This window comes from Grammomys surdaster, unplaced genomic scaffold (assembly GCF_004785775.1).
Source record: "Grammomys surdaster isolate TR1022 unplaced genomic scaffold, NIH_TR_1.0 126612, whole genome shotgun sequence".
Taxonomy (NCBI): domain Eukaryota; kingdom Metazoa; phylum Chordata; class Mammalia; order Rodentia; family Muridae; genus Grammomys; species Grammomys surdaster.
In genome coordinates, this window is record NW_021621401.1 from 984862 (window position 1) to 1006600 (window position 21739).

A 21739-nucleotide genomic window follows, 5' to 3' on the forward strand; every position below is an offset into this window, starting at 1 on the left:
CGCACAAGGGTTTTCTGCAGTTTATTATGAAAGGAAATACAGGTGGGATATGGGAGTGGTTGTTCCTGGACAGACTAGGTTGGGTGGACCTGCACCCACACAGCACTGTCACTGCTGCTGAGCTCTGTGAAGATCACAGAAGACCAACAACCTCCAGATTGGTAATGCTGACTTCAGTAACATCTACTCATAGAGCCAGTGTCCGGCGCTGTCCTCCCAACACAGCAGCTCATCCTCACGGAACCAGAGAGCAATCTCTCTGTGAGCACTTTCCACCGAATCGCTGCCATGAATCACATTCCTGTGCGGGAATGGCAAGTGAGCAGGGGGAGGAGAAGGATGAGGGGTAGCCAGGGTGGATGATAAGACTTACTTGCCAACTTCCACGCAGAAATCCCCACGGATCGTACCCGGTATGGCGTCCCCTGGGTCAGTGGCCCCAATGAGGGCCCGCGAAGCACGCACGACATCCAGGCCTTGCCACACCTGCAGGGGCTGCTGTCAGCAAGATAAGAGCTCCCAAGGCCTTGCCCTCTCCTTGCAGGTCATCGGAAACTTACCATGGCCACCACGGGGCCAGAGCTCATGTATTTAACTAGTCGGCTGTAGAAGGGTCTCTCGCGCAGCTCGACATAATGCTCCCGCAGTAGCTCTTCGGAGGCCTAGGGGGAGGGGTAGCGACCTGTACCAGGGCCCCAACCCCAGACCCGCCCGGATTCCCTTCCCGGATCCGCCTGCTCCTTTGTGCGTCCACACCTGCACTAGCTTCAGTGCTACCAGCTTGAAGCCCTTCCTCTCAAAACGACGCACGATCTCGCCCACCAGCCGCCGCTGCACGCCGTCGGGCTTCACTGCCAAGAACGTGCGCTCGTTCACGCCGCTGTAGGCTGCGGGAGTACTGACTTCAGGCGAGCCCCACCGAGCGCCCCCTGCTCGGCCCCGCCCCGCCCCGCCTGGGTGCTCACCTGAGGGGAAGAGGTTGGCGAAGATGGTCAGCACCAGACAGATCATGGCGGCGGATGGGGCGGGCCAAGCGGCAAGGGGGAGGGGCCTCCCTTAAAGGACCTCTGGGCGCGGGCTCTCCTGGGGCCCTGCAGTCCCAGCACATTTGAGCCCAAAGCGCCGTCACAGCGCCCAAGACCTGCCTGAGTGTACTGGAGCACCAGGCACCCTGCTCCATACAGTCACCTTCCCTCCCTTGTCCTGCAGTACACGCGTAATGAAACCACAACACAGGCCGCTTCCTGAGTTTATTTGCAGACCGAGGAATCGGCGAGGGGCCGCCTGAAAATGACAACCAGCAGCCTGTCATCTGCCCCATTATTCATTGGCAGATGTGTCAGGGCTGTAGAGTATAACTCGCCACCAAAGTGGAGATCTAGCACAGTCAAAGACACTTGTCCATCAAATGACTCACAGGCCCTCTATGGCAATCCTGGCAGTTAGACTGGGGTGCCCTTGGCCTTCCCTTTCATCTCCTGTTTTGCAGGGTAGTCCCAGGGTCGCATTCGAGTCCTCTCCAAGTTCAGGAGCGGCTCCTGGACGCTGGTGTCCCCGTTTTTCTGTCGTTCAGCAAGGATCATGGCCCGCAGCAGAGGTGGGTAGGGGACTGGGTTCAGTTTGTCTTCTGGTTTCGCAGTGAACGCAGTGAAGGCCTCCTCCTCGTGCTTGGGTACCAACCGCCAATCGTGGTACATGACTTGCTCGATTTCCCGAGCCTCATCCTCACTCTTCCCTGAAGGAAAGAAGACAAGTTGACTGCCTGCTGGCTGGGTGATATGCGAACCATCACCGGCTCCAACCAGCACCTAGCCTTACCTTTGAAAGTCAGGATGCCCCAGGCCCTCCCGTGGTCCAAGTTCTGCAGAACAAGAGGAAGGATTGTCAGCACAGAGCCCCTGCCACTAAGTTACGAGCGTAAGGGAGACAGACAGGCCCAGGTGGTTCAGGGTGGGTAGAACCAGCCGATGTAGTCCAGGGTGGGCAAGATGAAAGTGTATACAAGAACGAGCAGTACAGGGAGCGAGCGCACCTGCGCCGTGTAGTCGGGCCTCACACGCGTGAGGCGCCAGTAGCATGGTTCGTCGTGCTGCCACAGCCAGGACTTGCGGGTAACCAGACGGCCCAGGCCGAACAAGGGGAGGCGGGCGAGCAGCTGCAGGAGGCGGCTCTCGCGACGCACGTCGGCCCAGGCGCGCACCGGCAGCCGGCGACCCGAGTGCGGCCGGGTCAGCGTCTCGTAGTCTAGGGCGTAAAGCTGCGAGTCTCGAGGCTGGTTCCGCTGCTCGCGCAAGGCGCGCACACGGCGGGCCAGCTCAGCGATCAGCCGGGGTCTCACCTTCTTGCGCGCCATGCCTGTGTCCTTACTCCACAGGAAACCTGCGCTTCACTAGCTCTCCCGTTCCGGAAGCGGCCGGTGTCCTGAACAAAAGCATCCGGGTACGTCCGGAAGCTTTAGGAACGATGAGCTTATGGCTGAGGTAGACCCCGGGACAGCCACGGGCTCGCGTCGCGGTCGTGGCCCGGGCCTGCGCCTCGGCCATCGGCGACCTCAAACCTGGGAGATTTCCGACTCAGACGCCGAAGGTGCCCCCGCTAGGGAGGTCGACACCCAAGCCCCGAGTACAGTAGGAGAGCGCAGAGCTGCGGCCAAGGCTTTACGGGCAGATCAGGTTCTGGGGCGTCTGGTGGTGTGCGTGGACCCAGGTGAGGGGAAAGGGGCTGGGAATCTGGGGCCAGCCACCCGACAGGGTAGCATCTTCACCCACTAGTCCGCACTGGAGATGGTGGAATAACCGCATTGTTGCCTGTTGGGCCCAGCTGTCCTGGAAGATGCAGGCTCCGACATCCTGATGGAGGCGCTGGCCACGCTAGGCTGTGAATGCCGCATCGAGCCGCAGCACCAGGCACGTAGCCTGCAGTGGAACGTTGTGAGGCCCGACCCGGCGCCCAGCAATGTGAGTGTCTCCCTATGACCAGCCCAGTGTCAGTTCTAATCCATGTTTCACTTTTCCTCTGGCTAGCGGGGGAGCTGTATGCATCTTTCTCGCCTCGCACAGGAATAACCTAAAAACTGGAGGATGCCTTAAGTCGAATTTCTTAACACAAGAAACCTGAACTCGGCTGCTGCCAGAGAACCTTCTGCTGGCAATGAGGATGGGGGTTGGGCTAGTTTTGTATTCTGGAACTTCTAGAGAACAGTACTAAGCTGGCCTGAACTTCACTATGTGCAGAGCTGGAGGGTTATTGACAGTGTCTGATGACTGACTGACCAGCACGGGGAGAAGCCCTGGGCCCTGCACAGGTGGTTAGCAGGGCAAGTGATATCCCCTACAGGTGCCTCTGGAGGCGAATCCTGAAAATGAACAGGAACAGTTGCTGCTGCTGGAACCTCAGGAATTTCTTCAGGGTGCCGTGCAGCTGACCCAGGTATTGGGGTAAAGACCTGTCTTCATTTGGTAGGTCTTGTTCCCCAGTCCAAAATGGGCTGGAGCTTCCGTTGAGGATCTTGAAGGTGTTGAGGGTAAGATAAGGAAACCTGCTGAGTGCTCTAGATGTACGAGCATTGAAGAACCGAGAATAGTGACCTGACTGCAAACGGGGGGTGGGGGGGTGGGGGGGGAGGAGGAACGGAGAATTCTAGTTGATGGTGTCCATGTGATGTAGGCGCTGGCTGTGGGATCTGTCTACAAAAGCTAAGAATCCCCCACTTGGCTGCTTATATTCCCAAGACTAAAAGGAATCAATGCTAACTGATATCTGTGTGGAGCACAGTTCTGCTAAACACTTTGTGGGTGGGTGTCGATGTCCAAGGGCCAACATCTGTCGGAAACCTGCTGGCTACTGCCAATGTCCAGGCTGGGTGTAGAAATGAACAGAAGGGGCTGGTTCACTTCTGCACCAAAACCTGAGTGTGTATGTACTCCTGGGCCTGCAGAGCTGATTACCAGGAAACAGAGAGGACCTATAAGCGTCACTCAGTTCCTCCTCCCTCTGGAAACTGACTGTACTGGTGGCTGTGGGCCTGCCGCCAAAGCCCTCCTGTGAACAAGTGTGTGGATATTCTTGCTTTCAGATCACAGACCCACCTTGCTCCATCCCCTGGCTGTCTCCCAAGAGTCTCACCCGTTCCCACCTGGCTGTCATTGGATTGGATGCATACCTGTGGTACCACTTAACAACCTCAGTAGGGCTGGCTTGGGTGGAATTCTAGGAAAGCAGATTGCCTCTAGTGGCTCTGTCACAGCTGACCCCACTTGGCCTGGGTCGGCTCTGCAAAGTTAAGAAACTTGGGAGCCCAAAAGATTGTCCCCTCTCTTCAGGTCTCACCAGCCCAGTTCTCAGAAGACATGGCAACTAAAGAAGTCACAGGAAGCCCATGCCAGGGAAGCTATCAGCTGGCCCGAGGTGGAGGAGGTGAGGGCTGCTGCTGAGTTGTCAGATGCCTTAGTCTCTGCTCTTGGCCTGCAGTCTGGCCTGTCAGAACCGGGGCTCCCCCGAGGACATGTGGCCCATGCCCACTCTCACACTCCCCAGGCCCTGGTGCTGCTTCAGCTCCGTGCAAACCTGGATGTGCTGCTGGTGGCCTCATGGCAGGAGCTGAGTCAGTATGTGTGCGCCTTCACCAAGGCCCTCTCCCAGCTCCCCTCCAAGTATGTAACTCTGCAGGGACTGAGTGGAGACAGGCAGGGTTGGAGGACTGCACAGATGGTGTTCTCAAAGCTTCTGTTTGGGTGTCTCCATTTCAGGCAGTTCCGGGACTCCCAGGCCTTTTCTTTCTGCACAGCAGGCCATTGGGCCTCAGGCCAGCAAGTGACCAGAGATGGCTCCGGGCTCAGAGGAGTGTGGTGGCGGCAAATCAGACAGTTCAACAGGGTCAGCCCAGCTGTAGCTGACGCTGTTGTTACTGCCTTCCCCTCACCCCGCCTTTTGCAACAGGTGAGTCCCCTAGACCCCTCTTCCAGGATCAGGACGTCTGCTCCACCTCCTCACACTTGTGCCCATTCTAGGCTCTACTGGACTGTAGCACGGAGCAGGAACGCCTGAGCCTCCTAGCTGACCTCCCTGTGAAGGCCCACAGGGGCAAGCAGCCTCGCAGAGTGGGGCCTGACCTCTCACGCAGAATCTGTATCTTCTTGACCACCACCAACCCAGACCTCCTGCTGGACCTGAGCTCTTGACCACACCTATGCCATCCTTGGGTCACCTCCTGCCCATCAGCACAACAGGACAGGCCCGCCCAAGAGTCTAATTACCCTGAGGGGCAGGCAAGGATGTTTGGGTCCAGCCCATACCTTTTTCAGACTGGGGTATACTCTGTTGCCTGATGGCCAAGTGGAAGCACCATGGGAGGTGGGGGAGGGTAAGGGAAGCGGAGGTGAACAGAGGAGTGGAGGGTAGTGGCCACAAGAGCCCTAGGGCAACTGGGGTCTCAACTTGCCTTTGCCTGGACACTTGTTGCAGGAGCTTAGTAGGGGGTCTGAGTGCCTAGTTGTGCTATTACAGCCTCATGCTGTCTGGAAGTTTAGGGTACACCCTCAGGGAGAAGTACTCAATGATCCGTCTCTAAGCTGCCGGACAGAGACAGAAGGTAAACAATAGACAAGGCAGCTTGGGCGTTTGTGAGGGCTCTTTTAATGATATAACCTCTGGGGACGAGACAAAAACCCTTCACAGGCATCCGCTGACATCTCTGTAACAGGAGCAGGAGCTAACAACATGCAATGCAAGTCAGGAAAACCCCAAGGCCCTGTGGGTCGGGACAGCCCATCTTTTCCCTGGGATATGAATGTACTCCCCTTCGTCAGGAGCCTCCCAGGCTTGGCATCTAGGTCCACAAGTGCCTAGCTACAGTTCCCAAGACGAGCAGGAGCACTGCTTCGCTGCCAGCACAGGCAATAGGATGGCCTTCATACTCCATGGCCAACAGAGAGACTGGCCTGGCCTCGGGGAGATAGGGAAAGCCTAGACCTCAGCTCTTCCCTCTCCTGCTGCCCTGGAAGGGCAAGAAAGAAAGGTATCTGCATTCCCAGGGAGAGAGAAGTCAGCTTCTTCGGCAGCGCTTCCTCTGACAGGGCCTGGTCTCAAGACTCTCAGCACCAGGTGTAGCTGTGCCAGGAGGGGGAACGGGGGATTTCCAGTGGTTGCAGTTCATGCTCAGGACCCAGCCCAGCTTGTTATGCAGCACTTGCTTGAGGCCAGGTGGCAAGGGCAGGCCCTCAAGGGTGTCCCCTGAGTTTGGCCGCAGTTGGCGCAGGCGGTAGCAGCACAGGTATTGCAGGGATGTGGAGCTGGCACAGGAGCGGATGACTTTCATGCTGCTCTTGGCAGCTGTTGAGCAAACCATCGGGTAGAACCTTCTGTTTTGAAGCCGAGTAGCAGCCACTCCTGGAAGGAAGGCTCAACCTGAGTGCCATGTAGGTTGGGAGCCAGAAAGCTCCTCCTACAATGTACCAAGGTGAGCAGCTCAACTTGTGTAAACACAGAAGACAGACTCTGGTCTGGCCAGGTAACCCCAACCTGGCTTCGGCCCTGCCTACCCACCCTCAGGAGCCTCAAGTCAGACTGCCTGGTCCCACCCCTAAAGGCTCCGCAAAGACATCCTCACCTATGCACTTCCTGTTCTTGAAAAAGGTCAGTGTTCCATGCCAGGTATCCAAGTGTACACCAATAATCGAGCCCTGGCCGAAGCGTGAAGAGAAGCTTGTCTTGTCACCTTTGTGGTGAAGGAGCCCTGTAAGGAGCAGAGGGGTAAGCCTGGAAGGTCTGTGGCACTGCCAGGCCCACCTGTAACCCAGGCAACACCCACCAGTGTAGGAGAGCCCCCAGCTGTCTTCATCCCTGCCAAGCAGGCTGCAGAACGTGTGGTGGTACTTGTCCAGATCAACATCTGATGTCCCAATGCCCACCATCTGCAAACAGTGGGGCTGGACAGTTAGGTGCCTAGTGGCAAGGCCCGTGGCACCTACCCTCTTGCTTGGCCATTTACCATGTCAGTGCCATACACAGGAGAGGTCATCTTGATTTCCCAGAAGTGTTGGCCATCCCCTAGCTCCTTGGTGCCCCGAATGGCTGCAGTGCCACAGCTATACTCCATGTGAAAGCTGACCTTGCGATTGTCACAGCTCAGCAAGGTGGCTGAGGACTTGTTCAGGTCATCCCAGACCCAGTCAAAATCTGTTAAGACAGAGGGCCCAAACTAGGGAGGGCTATAGCAAAGAGGTGCCTTCCTGGTCCCAGAGAACCTGCCCAGCCCTCCACATGTCTCAGTGGCAAGACACTCACCCTCATCCTCCTCACCACAGCGGCAGTCCTTGCCACGGTGTGTTGTGTGTAGACTGTTGCAGAAGGTAGCCTCGTTCTGGCCCTCACAGTCACAGAAGGACTCTCCTGTCACAGGCACAGCACTGGGGATGGATGGTGGCAGGGAAGAGTACTCAGGGTCAGAGTCGGAGTCACTATGCTGGGAGGGAAGGGGCAGGTTGTCCTGTTTTATGACAGCTCTCCCTTTGCCAGGCTACCCAACCCCTTCTCAAATCCACCAGGTAAGAATCTAGACACCTGTGGTTCTCCAATACTCAACATAAACAACTTGAGTGCTAAGACTCCCAGCCTGAGAGACAACAATGAGATGGGAGGTGGTCCTGGAGGAGTGACTTCTTACTTGGCTTCTTAATGGATCTCTGGAACTCAATATAGCCCTCTGCATTGCCACACAGAAGCCCTAGTTGCCATAGGCCACTCAGCACCCACCTGCTGTCTTCTCTAGGTAGCTCAAGGTCTCCTAAACCACAGGGCTGGTGCTGTCATCAAGGTCTAGCATCTGGCTCCACAGAGCCTAAGACCTAACTAAGCCTTGGGATGTCTCCAAGGTCACTGGAATCAAGAAGAGGAAGGATGCTTAATGAGGTCAAATGGGCTAATGCAGCTGCTTCAAGCCTCAGCTGCAGCAAACTCCTCCAAAGATGCAGTCCTTGTGGCTTGGGCTCTCAGGCCTCAGAGCCTGGTTGGGGGTGTAAAGAAAGCTGAGCTGGTCAAGTTTCAACTACTGACTGACCAATCAACTTTATTGCTATTCAGACGCTCTGCAGAGCCTTGGATCCCTGTTTTGGTGCTAGGGTTCAGGCTAGCTAACCTGATGGTCCCTGAAGCTTTGGCCTCTACCTCCTTGAGCTGCCCTGCTGTGCCCCACACAGTGATCCAGAACCCCCCTATAATGGCAACCACATCACAGTTCTAACCCTCCGACCCAGAATTAGATCTATTTGCAGTCACAAAGTCATCCTGCTATAAGCAGGGCACTCACTGCACTTCTCTACAAGGAAGCATTCAGCTACCAAGAGGATCTTGGACCACATTCACCCTGTATTTGTCTTCACAATACTCAGGGTCTCCACCATCCTGGTCTCTGCTTTTGCAAGATCACCAGCTCCTCAGGGAGGGCCCCAAATCATCTAGAGATAGAGAACTATCATCGTGGATGTACAATATCATGAGCAGGTGAGGAAATGTCCAGCAATAGGGCGCTGACACAATTCTGGGTCCTGTGTGCTGGAATAGGGGAATGTAACCCACAAGGAGCCAGACTGAATGTTTGGTTAGCAACTTAGGCCACTCAGAAGCCAAATAGACCAGCTACTTTTCGTGGTGGAAAGCCTCATACCTCAAAGCAGACCTTGTACCCCATTGGCAAAGATGGGATCTTCTAAAGCCAAGGCAGATCCACTGAATAAGGAGCCAATCTGCCTAGGACAGGAGGAAGGGCAGATGCTGCTCAACCCAACCTGGGCCCAGGAACACCCACAACTGCCTGCCACATGACTACATGGCAAGCTTATTACATGATGGAAGACAGGCATGTGTGTGTCACTGTGATGACTGTGAGGCAGGAACAGGCATATAGGCTGTTTCAGGTGCATTGTCATTAGGAACTGGAAGTGTAGCTGAAAAATTGGGCTAACATTTAACCTCAAAAGACCCCAAGAAGGGCCTGGGGCACTGCTGACCTAGTCAGTAAATCACTTTCCTCACAGTCTGGTGATCCTATGAGCTTCTAGAAAGGACCCTAATCATAACCCCAACCCTAGACCTGTTACAGAGAGCTATGACATCAGAGTAGAGGCAATATAGGGCAGGGCCAGAATACCAGTCTGATATCAGCAAGGCAAGTCAGCAGTCACATCCGAGAACCCAGTCAGGCACATGACGCTGGGTATCCACCCTGTGCCTGCACTCCTGGGCCTCTCCGAGCTCAGAGTCTCCAACAAAGGAAGTCTTGGGACATTTAAACTTCAAGAACTATAAACATTACAAAGAAAAGGCATTTGCTGAGGACCCTAAGTGTCACATGGTAGAGAACATGACTCCGGCAAGTTCTGACCTCCACATGTTCATCACAGCACCTGTATGCCCAAACACAATAAAATGCCTCAAGTCCAAGGCCTGCCTCTGTTACAGTGTGAGACCATTTCTGAAAATAAAAACCGGCAGAGATAGTGACACATGCCTTTGATCCCAGCACTTGGGAGGCAGTTGCAGGAAGATGTGAGTTCAAAGCCAGCCGGGACTACACAGAGAAACCCTGACTCAAAAACCCAAAAAAAAATTATCACAGATCCTATCATATACAACATACATGAAATACAGTATATGTGTGGCAAAGGAAACATCCAGGGTGATCAAAATGGTTCAGAGTGTGTGTGTGTGTGTGTGTGTGTGTGTGTGTGTGTGTGTGTGTGTATGCATCAAGGACAACCTAAGTTTGAGTCCCCATATACCAAATAAAGGTGGAAGATAGAACGCATACCCACACAAGGGTCCTGACATCCACCCAGTCACTGTGGCACACAATAATACAACAAAAATTGGCCGGGCTGGTGAACAGGCATTGTATAGTAAACAGCACCATCCAGGATGTCAGATCCCTGTCTCTGTATTGAGTGTCACACCTCAGGCTAGATGTTCTTTACCAGATCAAAGAGCCCTTCCAAGTACCATATACCAGGAGGCAGTTCAGTTGCCTGGCTTAGTGTCTTTTTTACCCCATACACTGGTATCCCCACTTTGCCACTGAGACCTACCTGCCCATCAGAGTCATAGCCCCAGTTAGAGTTGCCAGCCAGAGCCACAGCTCGGGCATCTGTATCCCGGCGGGCTGCACTCAGGACAAAGTGCCATGCCCTGCTACTCCGTGCACGCCGGGCCATAGTGGAGAGGACCTAGAAAAAAATAATTGTAACCTTAAAGACATGTAATGTGTCAATAACCAAACAAGGCCCAAACCCACACCCCACAACTCTGCCCCCTGGCACTTCTACCTGGCAGCCTATGCCATAGATCCACCAAAGGATGGGGCCTCCGGGGCCCTTAACACTGAGCTCCAGAAACTCCCAAAAGCTCATACCTGGCTCCAGTACCTGAGCACCTCAATCAAGCCCAGGGCGACAGTATGAAACACAACCCATACACCCATGACTCTGGAGGTGCCCCAGCCCATCTCTGCATTCCGTTCAGGAGCTGCTGCCCCTCAGGCATTTGACACTTAACTTGCTCCTCCTCCGCTGTCCACTTTGGCAGATGGCATCCCCAGCATCCAGTTCCTCATGCCAGAAACACAGCTGTCATCCACTCCTGACACCCCTTCTTGTTGTTGGAGACCCACCGCTTCCTGAACCACACAACTCCCTCTCACTCATCCCGCCCCGCACACTACAAACTCGGTCTTTGATACAACCTTAAACTCACGGGCTTGACGTCGTTCTTGGGACAAAATGAAAGGCCTTGGGAGGTCTGAATCTCCTCTCCTAAGTAGATTGTCTTGGTGTAATAGTCGACTCTGTCCTAACTGCCTCCTGTCCCCTGTAGACGCACTGTACTACCCTACCTCACCCCGGCCATCCACAAAGAAGCCGAGCGGGGCCGCGCACAGCACTCCACAGCAGTTGGGCTGGCTGAGTGCCGTATAAGAGCACACAGTAGGAACCCAATGAATGAACCAGAGATGTCCCTGGACGTGGCCACGCTCGCCCTCCGCGGGGCTGGAGGTTGCTTCCCTCGCCAGAGGCTCGCGAATCTCGCTACGGCGATGCGGTCCGTGGCGTCTGGCTCCGAGACCCCCGCCCAGACTCCCGAGCGCCACCGCCAGGGAACAACGGGTGGCGGGTTTGACCGCCTGCAAGGTCAACCTGCCGCCCGCCGGGCCTGGCCGGGCTGGGCCGGCGCGGCTCACCTGCGGCCAACGCGCTCCGCCGGCGCTGACCCACTTTCCGTTCCGGCCGCGACGCAAACAATCCCCGCCCCCGCGCTGCATTGGCCCGGCAGCCGAAGGCGGGCTCTCCAGCAGCTCCGCGCGGGGGCGGGTCTCGCGAGACAGGACTGCTGTCAAGAGGCTTGCACAACCTGCCAATCCTGGACCAAAGTTCCTATTGGTCCCCACTAGAGTGGTCAAAAAAATTTTCGCATGACCATTGGACAAGTATGCGGAAGTATGTCGTGCCCATGGCGTCATCATCAGTTGCCAGGATCGGGACCTCTTTGGGTGATCTGATTGGCTGAAGGATGAGTGACTAACCTCTCAAAATGAGTAAGGGGTGGGCTCTTGTCGCCATTGGTTCAAAAACTGCGAAAGTTTGGAAAGGAAGCGGAAGAGAGCCGCGAAAAGCAGATAGTAGCGGAATGGAGGCGGCTGCAGGTGAGCGTGCGGGTTGGCCAAGCTTGAGGGGTTGGGGATGTCCGAAGGCGAACCTAGTGCAGGCCCACGCCAAAGCATCCCATGTCCCCTTGTTTCCTGAGCCAGCCGAGTGACGCGGATGCTTGCATAGGCGGTTACAGCTGCTCTGGGTCCTCAGCCTCACACCGTTCAGAGGACTGGAAACCCTCTGCAGTCTCTAGTGTGGAGTCTGTGCATTTGTGCGCAGGTGTCGCGTAGCTGTGATAAACTACTCTCTTAGTTTCCTCTGTGTCTGTTGACATTAGCTGGTAGTTTGAAGATCTATAACAAGTGAGCGTTCACATGTGCACTTCAGACAAGTGAGACCGAGACAGATCTGGGGCTTCTAGAAGACCTACCCTGGTGCCTTTGTCTTTGTCGCTCTCCCGGAAACCCCAACTCCTGTTTCTCACCAGAGCCCGGAAACCTGGCCGGCGTGCGACATATCATCCTTGTCCTTTCTGGAAAGGGGGGCGTTGGGAAAAGCACCATCTCCACGGAGTTGGCCCTGGCGCTGCGCCACCAGGGCAAGAAGGTGAGGCCCCGACCAGAGTTGACACGTTTTTCACTATTGTCCCTAGCTCCCAACAAGCTTGACAGGCTTCTCTCCACCCCTCAGCATCCTCCTCCTTGCAGGTGGGGATCCTAGATGTGGATCTGTGCGGTCCCAGCATACCACACATGCTCCGTGCACAAGGCAAGGCAGTGCACCAGTGTGACAATGGCTGGGTGCCTGTCTTTGTGGATCAGGAGCAGAGCATCTCCCTTATGTCTGTGGGCTTCCTGCTGGAAAACCCTGATGAGGCCGTGGTGTGGAGAGGTCCCAAGAAACATGGTAAGAAGTTAGTGAGAATCCCCCAGTCACCTCCTCAGTGCCTCTTTACTGAGACTGCTTTCCCTCCTCTCATGCGTACTGCCTTTGGATAGAGCCGAAGCCGGTCCTGGTGTATTGATATTGGAGTCTCTGTTGCATTTCAATGTTTCCGCCTCTCATGCGTGCCCACCCTTCAGAATATATACACCCCTGTGCTTCTGAGAAGCTTCTCACAGCTTCTGTGACAACCGTATCAGCCTCTAGATGAACAGTGTGACATGAGACCAAGATCAAGGGAGAAGCTGTGTTTGGCATTTCTTGTGAAGCCATCAGCCACTCCCTAGTTAGGAAGGGATTGCTCTCCTGAGACCCCTCCCCACCCGCCCTCACTTAACCCAAGGATCTGAGGCCACAGTGTGTAGTGAACCCAAGTGCTGAGCTTCAAGCAGGTAACATTAAACCATCCTGGTTACAGAGAGAGGATACCCAGGAAGAATAACACACAGTTAGTGTCTAGTAGCTCCTGGATGTGCTGTCGAGGGCTTCGTGCCAGGGCATTTTCTCTGGGCTTGAGAGCACAGGAGCTTTTAGGAGAATCAAGGTTGCATCCTCACCTGGGGCCTTCATGGGCGTTGGCGACAGCCCTGCCAGGTGGAGTGTGGAGACAGCTGAGTGCTAGCAGGTGGTAAGGCTGCTGGAAAGCAAGGAGTGCCGTGGGAACCCAGGAGCTCTGCCCCGTTACCTCAGAGATCGGTAGGTCCTGGCTACCCTGTGTGCTGGCCGCTCCCAGGAGACCCTGGGAGCTGCCCAGAAGCAACTGGTAGATCCTGGGCTGGACAAGATGGGCCTTCCCTTTCCAAACCCTTTCTCAGGGATTACTGCTGGGCTTTGGGGGTCTTTGCAGCACTGATAAAGCAGTTTGTGTCTGACGTGGCCTGGGGGGAGCTGGACTATCTGGTTGTGGACACGCCTCCAGGGACTTCTGATGAGCACATGGCTGCTGTGGAAGCCCTGCGCCCCTACAGGCCCCTTGGGGCTCTTGTGGTCACCACACCACAGGTACTGCTGGTATCTCCTCCAACCCTGTGGGCGTGGGGGGTGTCTCCGTCTCCACCCTGGTTGGGCTTGGAATGGACTGTAGTGGGCCGTGTTCCCTGCTGGCTACGTGGCTCTTGGCTGATCTGTGGCTGACTGACCCCTCCTCACACCGGTCCACAGGCCGTGTCTGTTGGCGATGTGAGGCGGGAGCTGACCTTCTGTAAGAAGACTGGGCTGCAGGTGCTAGGCGTCATAGAGAACATGAGCGGCTTCGCCTGCCCGCACTGCGCTGTGAGTCTTGGGAGATGGGTGGGCAGTTTCAAGGCCTGAGGGAGGACAAGACAGGTTAGGCAGTCAGGGACTTTGAGAAAGTAGGTCTCTTGTCCACAAGTCCCCAGTGTCAGGTAAGTAACTTTGTGGATAGAGACTATTACTGGGCATTCTCCCTGGGCCACTTGTAGGTCTCACCCTGGCCATGGGTATCACATGGAGAAGGGGGTCTCATCATGGTGAGTGGTTCTGCAAGTTGGACCCTCACATCACTTGTCTTCTAGGAGTGTACCAATGTCTTCTCCAGCGGCGGTGGGGAGGAGCTGGCCCGGCTGGCTGGAGTTCCCTTTCTAGGTGAGTGTTAAGAGCAGGGTCATCTGGGGCCCAGCTTGCACCTACCGTGGGTCTGACTGCCGTGTTGGGCCTCTCTATTGTTTAAGTGCCTAATCTGAGGTTTCTCTGGGCAGCTACATTTTTGGGAGTGTCAGAGACACCAGGCGCCTGCCACCTGCCCCACATTGTTCCCAGTGGGAGGTCATGGGGAGCCAAGCTTGAGGTCCTGACAGTGGTCGGCTGACACTCCTCACCTGCTGCAGGCTCTCGTTGGTCCTCCTCTTGTTTGTGCATTGAGGAAGGGTTGTGGGTATGCACATGCGCAGTGTACATGGGGGAGATCAGATTGGGTTAGTTATCTCCTAACATATAGGTCCTGGGTACTGAATCTGGCTTATCACGCTTGGCAGCAAGCCTTTACCCACTGAACCATTTTGTCAGCCTTTTCCTGGCTTTTGTTATTGCAGGTTCTGTTCCCCTGGATCCCCAGCTTACCAAGAGCTTGGAGGAGGGGCGCGACTTCATCCAGGAATTTCCCAAAAGCATTGCATATTCTGCACTCACATCCATAGCTCAGAAAGTTCTGCACGGGACGCCTGCTCTGCGCTCCTGACAGTCTCACAGCCCTCTAATGCTGTGTGCTCTGTTCTCAGCCTATAGGACCTTTGGGAGCAGAGGTCCTCAGGACTGTCTTGGGACCTGTAGTTGCTGGCCTGGGCAATGGTTGGCCTATGTATGCAGTTACGTCCATGCAGAGATCGTCTGCAGGCCCCAGTGTCGTTTGCTGATACCAGTTTCAGCAAACTAGTCTCTAGCAGAGGGGAGAGCTCGGGGCCTAACTCCTTGAGGTAGTAGTAGCCTTAGCCTCCAGTCTGTAGGCTTTTTGCCCAGCCCTGGTCACTTCTGCCCCAGGTCAACAGGCTGCTCTGACAGCCACACCACACAGGAGCTGGCCACTGCTTTCTCATCCCGACTGACCCTGAGTGCCCACACTTGCTATGTGTGAGCCTTTTGTGACACAGTGTGGTTTACAGGTACATCTGGTAACTTTACAGAACTCTGCTGTTAAACATACCACCCCATCTTGTGAAGAACCCAACATCCAAACCCTCAGTCCTCAGTGAGATGGGTCTGGATTCCTTACTTTTCATGGCTGGAACAAACAGTAAAGATCTAAAGGGCCTGAGGGTGTGGCCTGTCTTGTTTTGGAGGATGGAGTTGGCATGTCGTGTTTTCAGAAACCCATGGGTCTGCCAGCACGTTGCTGAGACACTGGAAACAGAAAGCTAAGCATTCAAGTATGAGCTGAGGCGGGGCCTCCCTCCTCCCAGGAAGGTCAGGAAAGAAAGTAGATGGTTCCTGGGGCAAAGCTGAGGACTTGAAAGGAGACTGGGGGCCTGGGGAATGTTCCAAGGGGGTGGTTGCCATCAGATGGTAGTCCTCAACTGCCACCTACCCCCATCCAGCACTCAGAGTGGCCAGGTGTGGTGACCTCCACACCTGTGTTCTGACAACATCTGTGAGAACCCCACTTGGGCCCAATGTAGTGCCAGGAGAGGGCAGGGTAAGTACCTGCAGTTCCTAGGTTGGAGGAAAAGGTCATAAGCCCATGAGAAAATGGGCAGGATCCGGTCCCAATGAAGTGGGACCCATGTTCTCAACACCAGCAAGGCTCAGACTGGGCTTGGGCAGAGCTAAGACAGGAGAGATGGGGCAGGGACAAAGGACAGGTTTCCCAAGTTCACACTCTAGGTCACAAGCTATGCTTCGTATTTGCTTTTAATTGTTGCCAGCAGGGAGTGCTGCCGAGCGCCTCCCCTCCTTTGGGCCCTTTGGCACTTGGCCTGTGCCCACCCTTTTTAGACCACATAGCTTCCAGTACTGCACTGCTTCCAGGAAGCAAGCAGCCAGGACCTGTCCCCTAGAGATGGGTATTTGAGAGCCAGCTTATTCTGGTAACAATGAGACACTGTCCTGGCCATAAGGCAGTGTTCGGCCAGACCGGTAAGTAGCCAGGGTCAGCAGTGCACAAAATGTGTTTCACTAATGTCCCGTAGGTCGAGGCCTGAGACGTTGGCGGGGCTGGCACATGTGATGTTGTTATAGGTGTACACTGGCTGGCAGTCGTCTCCCTCACAGACAGTCTGAACAAAGCGGGGGACAACACCAGGGTTCTGTAGGGCAAAGTCACGCAGTGCCTTGAGGGGACAGCTGCAGTCCCAAGGGTTGGCATCAAGCCACAGACGCTCCAAGCCAAGCTGTGGTGAAAAGGTCTGCAAGGAGTTATTCCTGAGGCTGAGGTAGCGAAGCCGCCCCAGAGATGAGAAAAGGCCTTCAGTCAGTGTCTCCAGGTGGTTGTGTGAGACGTCCAACCAGAAGGCCCGCTGCAGAGGGCCCAGGACATCCTCAGGTAACACTGTCAGTTGGTTGTACGAGAGAAGCAGATACTCCAGCTGGCCAAGGCCCTGGAAAAGCTGGCGGGGCAGATGCGTGAGCTGGTTGGCGGTAAGATCGAGCTCCAGGAGCTCCGAGAGCCCTGCCAGGCTCTGTTCCTCGATGCTGGAGATGCTGTTGTCCCTGAGGAAGAGCCTGCGCAGCCCTGAGAGGCCAGCAAACGTGTGCAGGCGGATGTGGCCCAGGCAGCTGTGCTCCAGGTGCAGGCTGTGTAGCTTGCCCAGACCCTGGAACACCCGCTCCGGGAGGCTCCTCAGACAGTTGCCGGAGAGATTCATAACAGCCACGTTGAAGAGGCCGAAGAAGGCTCCCACCTTGACCTCTTGGATCTGATTGTCACTGAGCGTCAGGACCTCCAGCTGCCCCAGGCCCTCAAACGTCTTCTCACCTAGCTGCCGGATCCGATTGTGGCTAAGCTGCAGTTCCTCCAGGAAGTGTAGGTCTTTGAAAGTACGTGGTCGCAAGCTAGTGATGGCATTGTGTGCCAGACGCAGGACATGCAGACCTAGCAGGCCTGGGAAGGTGTCCTCCAGGAGGCCCGCCACGCGGTTGTGTGACAGGTCTAGCCAACGCAGTGCCTTCATGCCCAGGAAGGCGCGGGGGGCGACAGCTGTAATGAGGTTGCGGTCCAGGTAGAGCTTCTGCAGCCTGGGCAGTTGGATAAAGACATTAGCTTTTATACTTCGGAGTGCGTTCCTGCTCAGATCCAGCTCCCGCAGCTCGCCCAAGCCACAGAAGAGCGCAGGCTGCAGGTAAGTCAGTTTGTTGCCAGCCAGCACCAGCTCATGGAGGTTACCCAGGCCCTGGAACACTGTGTCAGGCAGGACCACTAGGCTGTTCCAACCCAGGTTGAGGTCCCAAAGGTGACTGAGGCCCTGGAACAGCCCTTCTTCCAGCCGGCCCAGGAGGTTATTACCCAGGCTAAGTGAAGCCAGACTTGGTGTGTGTGTGAACAAGCCGGCCGCTAGGCTCCGGAGCAGGTTCCGTTCCAGGTGCAGATGGTAGAGGTTCTGCAGGCCCAGCAGTGCCTGTGGCTCCAGGCTCCTCAGCCAGCTGCCCTGCAGGTTGAGAAAGTCCAGGCTGGACAGATTCTGGAAGGCCGCTGAGGGGATGGAGGAGAGGTTGTTGCCGTCGAGCCACAGGGCCCTGGTGCTGACTGGGATGCCATCGGGCAGCCTCGTGAGGTTCCTTGAACTGCAAAAGACACTGAGCTCCTCTGTGTAGTCATCATAGCTGCAGGTACAGGTGACAGGGCACTGGGGGCCCTCGGCATCTGCTGATGCTCCAAGATCTGTCCCCTGCAGGTAACAGGGGCCCAGTGCCACCAAGAAAGCCAGAAGCACCACCAAGGCTGGGCTTCCTGTGGGGAGAAGGGCTTGGCAAGGAGGTGCCCAGAGGACTGTGCCCCAGCATGTGAGCCCAAACCCTGGGCTTCCCTAACCCTCAGCCATTGTAAGAGAGGAATGTCATCCCACTTTGATACCAAGCAGACACTGGTGACAGCTAGGTCCTACCTTTTGAAGCCACTTCGGTTTTCCAACCCATGGAACCAGCAAGTGGTGGTCCACATCCCACTGCAAGGGCACCGAGGGCTAGGCTCTTCCATTTCGCCCTGGCTTCACAGGCAACCTGGGCCCTGGCCACTAGGCGGTCTGTGTCCTCTGGGGTATATACAACAGCCAGGCAGAAAAACAGAATCTAGGTGCTGGACAAGATCTGACTGCTCCAGAATATTCTGGGATAGACTCGAGTGGCATATTCATTTGTGGTCCTCAGTGACTGGACAGGAAACCGTCCATTCCCTGCCTGTTAGGCCCCCAAGTGGGTGATGTGCTCCTTTTTTGCTCCCAGTGTATGAAGGCTATAACCCTTGCTGTTAGAAGAGTGGGAGGTCTAGAAAATTCCAACTGTTCATTCAACTAGGCATCAAATCACACAAACCCAGCTAGCACCCCAATTCTAATCTACCTCGGGCAAATGCTGAGAGCGCCGGATCAAGTTGGGCAGGACAACACTACTCCACACCTACGCAGTATCTGGTGTGACTGCGGAATGGTGGTTTGGAAGTGAGACTCAGTGGGGCCAGCCCTAGGCATTGTGGGAGCTCGCCAAAGGCAGACAAGGAATAAGACATTTCTGGTTCACCCAAAGGCAGGCCCTTAAGAGGAACGGCAGCTAGAAGGATCATGGCCGTGTGTAGCACACCGTCTCAGCAAGCGGTGAGGTGGGGATGTAGGGTCTGATAAGCCCCATTTCTGCACCCTATGCCCAGGGTTGAGGTACTTGTTTCTTCTGTCTGTCCTGCCTTCATCTGGCCCTTTCCCACAGCGCCACCACCAAGGGAAAGAGTAACACAGACCCTCTGGTGCCAGGAATTGTTGTATCCAAGACCCAACCCAAAATTCCCACCAGCCAACTCTAAGTTGAGCTTACTGTGGCTTCTCCCAGTGGGCTCAGGGTTGAGGACCAGAGCAAGTGCAGGGAGTTCCTCACCTGTCCTCAGGACCATTGTTCCTTGTACAGAGCTGGCTGCAGGCAGGCAGTGAGCAAGGGCCGTCTACAGTACAGGCTGCTGCCCCGTGGATTTCCCCACTGCCTGTAGCTGGCAGCCCTCAGCTGGCCCTGCCCCACGCCCCAGCTCTTTTAACCCTCTAGTGCTGGGCAACTAGTCTCCACAGCGGCTTTCCTGGGTGCGGATGGTGCGGGGGCGGGGGGCACTTTGTCTGCCCCAAAGTCTCCCTCAGGGGAGAGGTGGGCTCTGAAGGCCACCCCTGCTGGTGTTAGAGGTAGAGGCTTGGTGGCGTAGCCTTACAGGATTGGTGCTCAAGGTAGGTGTAGGGGGCCCTGTCTCTCAGTAGGTTTAGCCAAGGTGAGGGGAGCTCCTGGGTTCCTGGGAATCCCCCCACTCACCCCTATACTGAGCAGATGTCAGGGTTAAGTAGTTTTGCCCTGTCTCCTAAGCCTCTCCTGTACTTTTCGCATGCTGTCTGACCGGAGTTTCTTAAGCCTAAGTGGACCCATGATTTGTGCCGCCCAGTCCAGGGATTTGTCCAAGGCCCAGTCTCAGCCCTCCTGTGACCTCTAGGTCAGCTGACGTCTGGCTACCACCCCTCCCCCGGGGCCTCTTCTAGGAACACCTGGCAGGGCCGCCAGCTACCCCATGTTTGCTGTCCCCAGCACAGTCCTCCTAAGAAGGGCTGGTAGGAAGACAGCACCAAAGCCTCAAGGGGCAGAGCCAGCTTCCACGGCCTCTGCAGTACAGAGGGCCTAACTACCTACTACTTCCTTGTGTGCAAAGACCCCGGGTACACATGCTGCCCCTGGAGGAGGCAGGAGGGCTGCGTGTGGGGCCCTCAACCTGGGCCTGGCTCCACTCACCCTGCCGGAGCCACATCTCGGCCTCCTCCTCAGGGCCTGAGAGCCGTGACCTGACGCGCGCTCCGAAGCTCGGCAAGACCTGCCTTGAGCTGTGTCCCTTTGCCCTGCCTGAGATGTGGGAATGCACACGGGAGGGGCCAGGCAAGGCAGTGCTGGCTTTCAGGAAGGACAGCTTCTCAGGGGGCTGGGGGCTATTGGGAGCCATCTCTAAGCAAGCAGAGGAAGTAGTCTGGTCTGGGAGGATCAGGGGGCTGTGGCTCCCACCATGCCGCCCCATGTCTAGGGCATTTTCCAGGTTATTCCTCAGTCTCTTTTCTGAGAAATTATAGATCGGCAGGGAGGGAGTCTCCACCCAGAGCCACAGAGCAGTTTACACAGCAAAAGTGCGGCCTCAGCAGGGCTGTGGGGCCAGTGGCCAGCCTCTGTTGAGAACAGGGGCCAGCAGCTGTGCCCATGAGTCCCTGCGGGCCCCTGCTTGGCCCTGGCCTAGGATCTCTTCCACTCCAAACCCCGCTTTATGTGCTGTGGGAGCCTTGCCAGGTTTTTGATAGCGCGTTTAGACCCAAGTCAGCTTTCTAAGAGCACAGTCACACAGCACAGGGACACAAGGCTCAGTCTCTGAAGAGCCCCCAATCCCCAACAACCCCACCACTCGATTCAGTTTTACTTCCTGGTGCCTTATCTGGGCCCTGTGTCTAGCCCAGAATATGCCAACAGACAGCACACTGCCTCTGTTTCTTCAGACATCATCCAAGTGAAATGCAACCATCATGGTACATGTGTCCTGACTGGACACTCAGCGCCTCCCTCCAGTACCACACACAGAGAAGCTGTGGATGGTAACTTGTGAGGCCTGAAGTGTGTGTTTCTGTGGGAGCAGCACCTGAGCATCCACAGGGAAGTGTATGTCTTCCCTAACACTTCTGGCTCTGCATGTTGCCTACTGGTAGACACCTGGCCATTGTTCATTGTTTTCTGTATTTCTGGTGAGGCAAAACACCCTGTCCAGCTACCACACACAGAGGTCTTGGCTATTTATAGGTTCTTTGAGTCAGGGTTTCTCTGTGTAACATCCCTGGCTGTCCTGGAACTCACTTTGTAGACCAGGCTGGTCTCAAACTCACAGAGATCCTCCTGCTTCTGCCTCCCAAGTGCTGGGGTTAAAGGCATGCGCCACCATTCCCTCTCTAGCTCTTTCTTTTCTTTCTTTCTTTCCTTTTTTTTTCTTTTTTTTTTTTTTTTTTTGAGACAAGCTCAGGTAGCCCAAACTAGCCTTGAACTTGAAATATTGCAGAGGATGGCCTTAAACTCCTGCTCTTCCTGCCTCCACTTCCCAAGCACTAGGATCATGGCCTGTGTTACCCTGCTAAGGCTGATTTTACATTTCTGTGACAGGACCTCACTGCATAGTCCAGACTGGGTTCAACTTCATGATGGTCCTCTTGCCTCAACTCTCTGCACTGGGCTTACAGACATCTACCTACCCAGCTAATCCTTCACAGTTTTCAAATGTTGTTTGATCAGACTAGAGTTTTGAGTCCTGTTTGCATTTGGACCTAAACATGTTCCCTTTAAGATACTTTTATAATCTTTTATGTTGCTTTCCACAGTTGATGTCATATCATCTGCCGTACTCCAGATCAGCTCAGGTTTGATTCTCTCCCTACCTCAGCACCAGGGTCAGATGCACCAGGCTCTACACACACACACACACACACACACACACACACACACACACACACACA

The 21739-nt window shown here is 55.4% G+C and overlaps 6 protein-coding genes across 14 annotated transcripts; 2 read left to right on the forward strand and 4 right to left on the reverse strand.

Annotated features, from left to right (window-relative positions):
* Positions 1-2: 2 nt before the first annotated feature.
* Nme3 (NME/NM23 nucleoside diphosphate kinase 3) lies at positions 3-1132 on the reverse strand. 2 transcript variants are annotated; one of them, XM_028760989.1, is made up of 5 exons: positions 966-1132; positions 757-851; positions 561-662; positions 374-486; positions 3-301 (listed from the first exon to the last, which is right to left on the reverse strand). In XM_028760989.1, the coding sequence occupies exons 1-5, from the start codon at positions 1009-1011 to the stop codon at positions 184-186; spliced, it is 474 nt and encodes a 157-aa protein (XP_028616822.1). In that variant the 5' UTR covers positions 1012-1132; the 3' UTR covers positions 3-183. The 2 variants fall into 2 exon arrangements, with proteins under 2 accessions (XP_028616822.1, XP_028616821.1); XM_028760988.1 differs by having other exon boundaries at positions 757-887.
* A 105-nt stretch (positions 1133-1237) lies between these two features.
* Mrps34 (mitochondrial ribosomal protein S34) lies at positions 1238-2397 on the reverse strand. Its single transcript, XM_028760987.1, has 3 exons — positions 2033-2397; positions 1819-1861; positions 1238-1735 (listed from the first exon to the last, which is right to left on the reverse strand). The coding sequence occupies exons 1-3, from the start codon at positions 2351-2353 to the stop codon at positions 1443-1445; spliced, it is 657 nt and encodes a 218-aa protein (XP_028616820.1). The 5' UTR covers positions 2354-2397; the 3' UTR covers positions 1238-1442.
* Positions 2398-2449: 52 nt separating this feature from the next.
* On the forward strand, positions 2450-9438 carry Eme2 (essential meiotic structure-specific endonuclease subunit 2). Of its 2 annotated transcripts, XR_003710445.1 has the most exons (9): positions 2450-2706; positions 2821-2957; positions 3337-3429; positions 4076-4167; positions 4323-4416; positions 4537-4652; positions 4749-4938; positions 5010-6457; positions 6550-9438. XR_003710445.1 is itself a non-coding variant. In XM_028760986.1 (8 exons), exons 1-8 carry the CDS (start codon positions 2472-2474, stop codon positions 5178-5180), a joined length of 1128 nt encoding a protein of 375 aa, XP_028616819.1. In that variant the 5' UTR covers positions 2450-2471; the 3' UTR covers positions 5181-9438. The 2 variants fall into 2 exon arrangements, 1 of the variants encoding a protein (XP_028616819.1); XM_028760986.1 differs by having other exon boundaries at positions 5010-9438.
* Spsb3 (splA/ryanodine receptor domain and SOCS box containing 3) lies at positions 5612-11308 on the reverse strand. 3 transcript variants are annotated; one of them, XM_028760984.1, is made up of 7 exons: positions 11228-11308; positions 10080-10217; positions 7285-7462; positions 6989-7176; positions 6809-6911; positions 6608-6733; positions 5612-6387 (listed from the first exon to the last, which is right to left on the reverse strand). In XM_028760984.1, the coding sequence occupies exons 1-7, from the start codon at positions 11306-11308 to the stop codon at positions 6044-6046; spliced, it is 1158 nt and encodes a 385-aa protein (XP_028616817.1). In that variant the 3' UTR covers positions 5612-6043. The 3 variants fall into 3 exon arrangements, with proteins under 3 accessions (XP_028616817.1, XP_028616815.1, XP_028616818.1); XM_028760982.1 differs by having other exon boundaries at positions 10883-11308; XM_028760985.1 differs by lacking the exon at positions 11228-11308 and adding an exon at positions 10403-10495.
* A 320-nt stretch (positions 11309-11628) lies between these two features.
* On the forward strand, positions 11629-15348 carry Nubp2 (nucleotide binding protein 2). Of its 2 annotated transcripts, XM_028760926.1 has the most exons (7): positions 11629-11689; positions 12124-12242; positions 12344-12542; positions 13426-13580; positions 13740-13850; positions 14114-14183; positions 14630-15348. In XM_028760926.1, the coding sequence occupies exons 1-7, from the start codon at positions 11674-11676 to the stop codon at positions 14773-14775; spliced, it is 816 nt and encodes a 271-aa protein (XP_028616759.1). In that variant the 5' UTR covers positions 11629-11673; the 3' UTR covers positions 14776-15348. The 2 variants fall into 2 exon arrangements, with proteins under 2 accessions (XP_028616759.1, XP_028616760.1); XM_028760927.1 differs by lacking the exon at positions 11629-11689 and having other exon boundaries at positions 12130-12242; positions 12327-12542.
* A 575-nt stretch (positions 15349-15923) lies between these two features.
* Igfals (insulin like growth factor binding protein acid labile subunit) lies at positions 15924-20074 on the reverse strand. Of its 4 annotated transcripts, none has more exons than XM_028760922.1 (3): positions 19110-19175; positions 18131-18277; positions 15924-17976 (listed from the first exon to the last, which is right to left on the reverse strand). In XM_028760922.1, the coding sequence occupies exons 1-3, from the start codon at positions 19123-19125 to the stop codon at positions 16181-16183; spliced, it is 1959 nt and encodes a 652-aa protein (XP_028616755.1). In that variant the 5' UTR covers positions 19126-19175; the 3' UTR covers positions 15924-16180. The 4 variants fall into 4 exon arrangements, with proteins under 4 accessions (XP_028616755.1, XP_028616756.1, XP_028616758.1 ...); XM_028760923.1 differs by having other exon boundaries at positions 18131-18190; positions 19110-19140; XM_028760925.1 differs by lacking the exons at positions 18131-18277; positions 19110-19175 and adding an exon at positions 19995-20074.
* Between the last annotated feature and the right edge of the window lie 1665 nt (positions 20075-21739).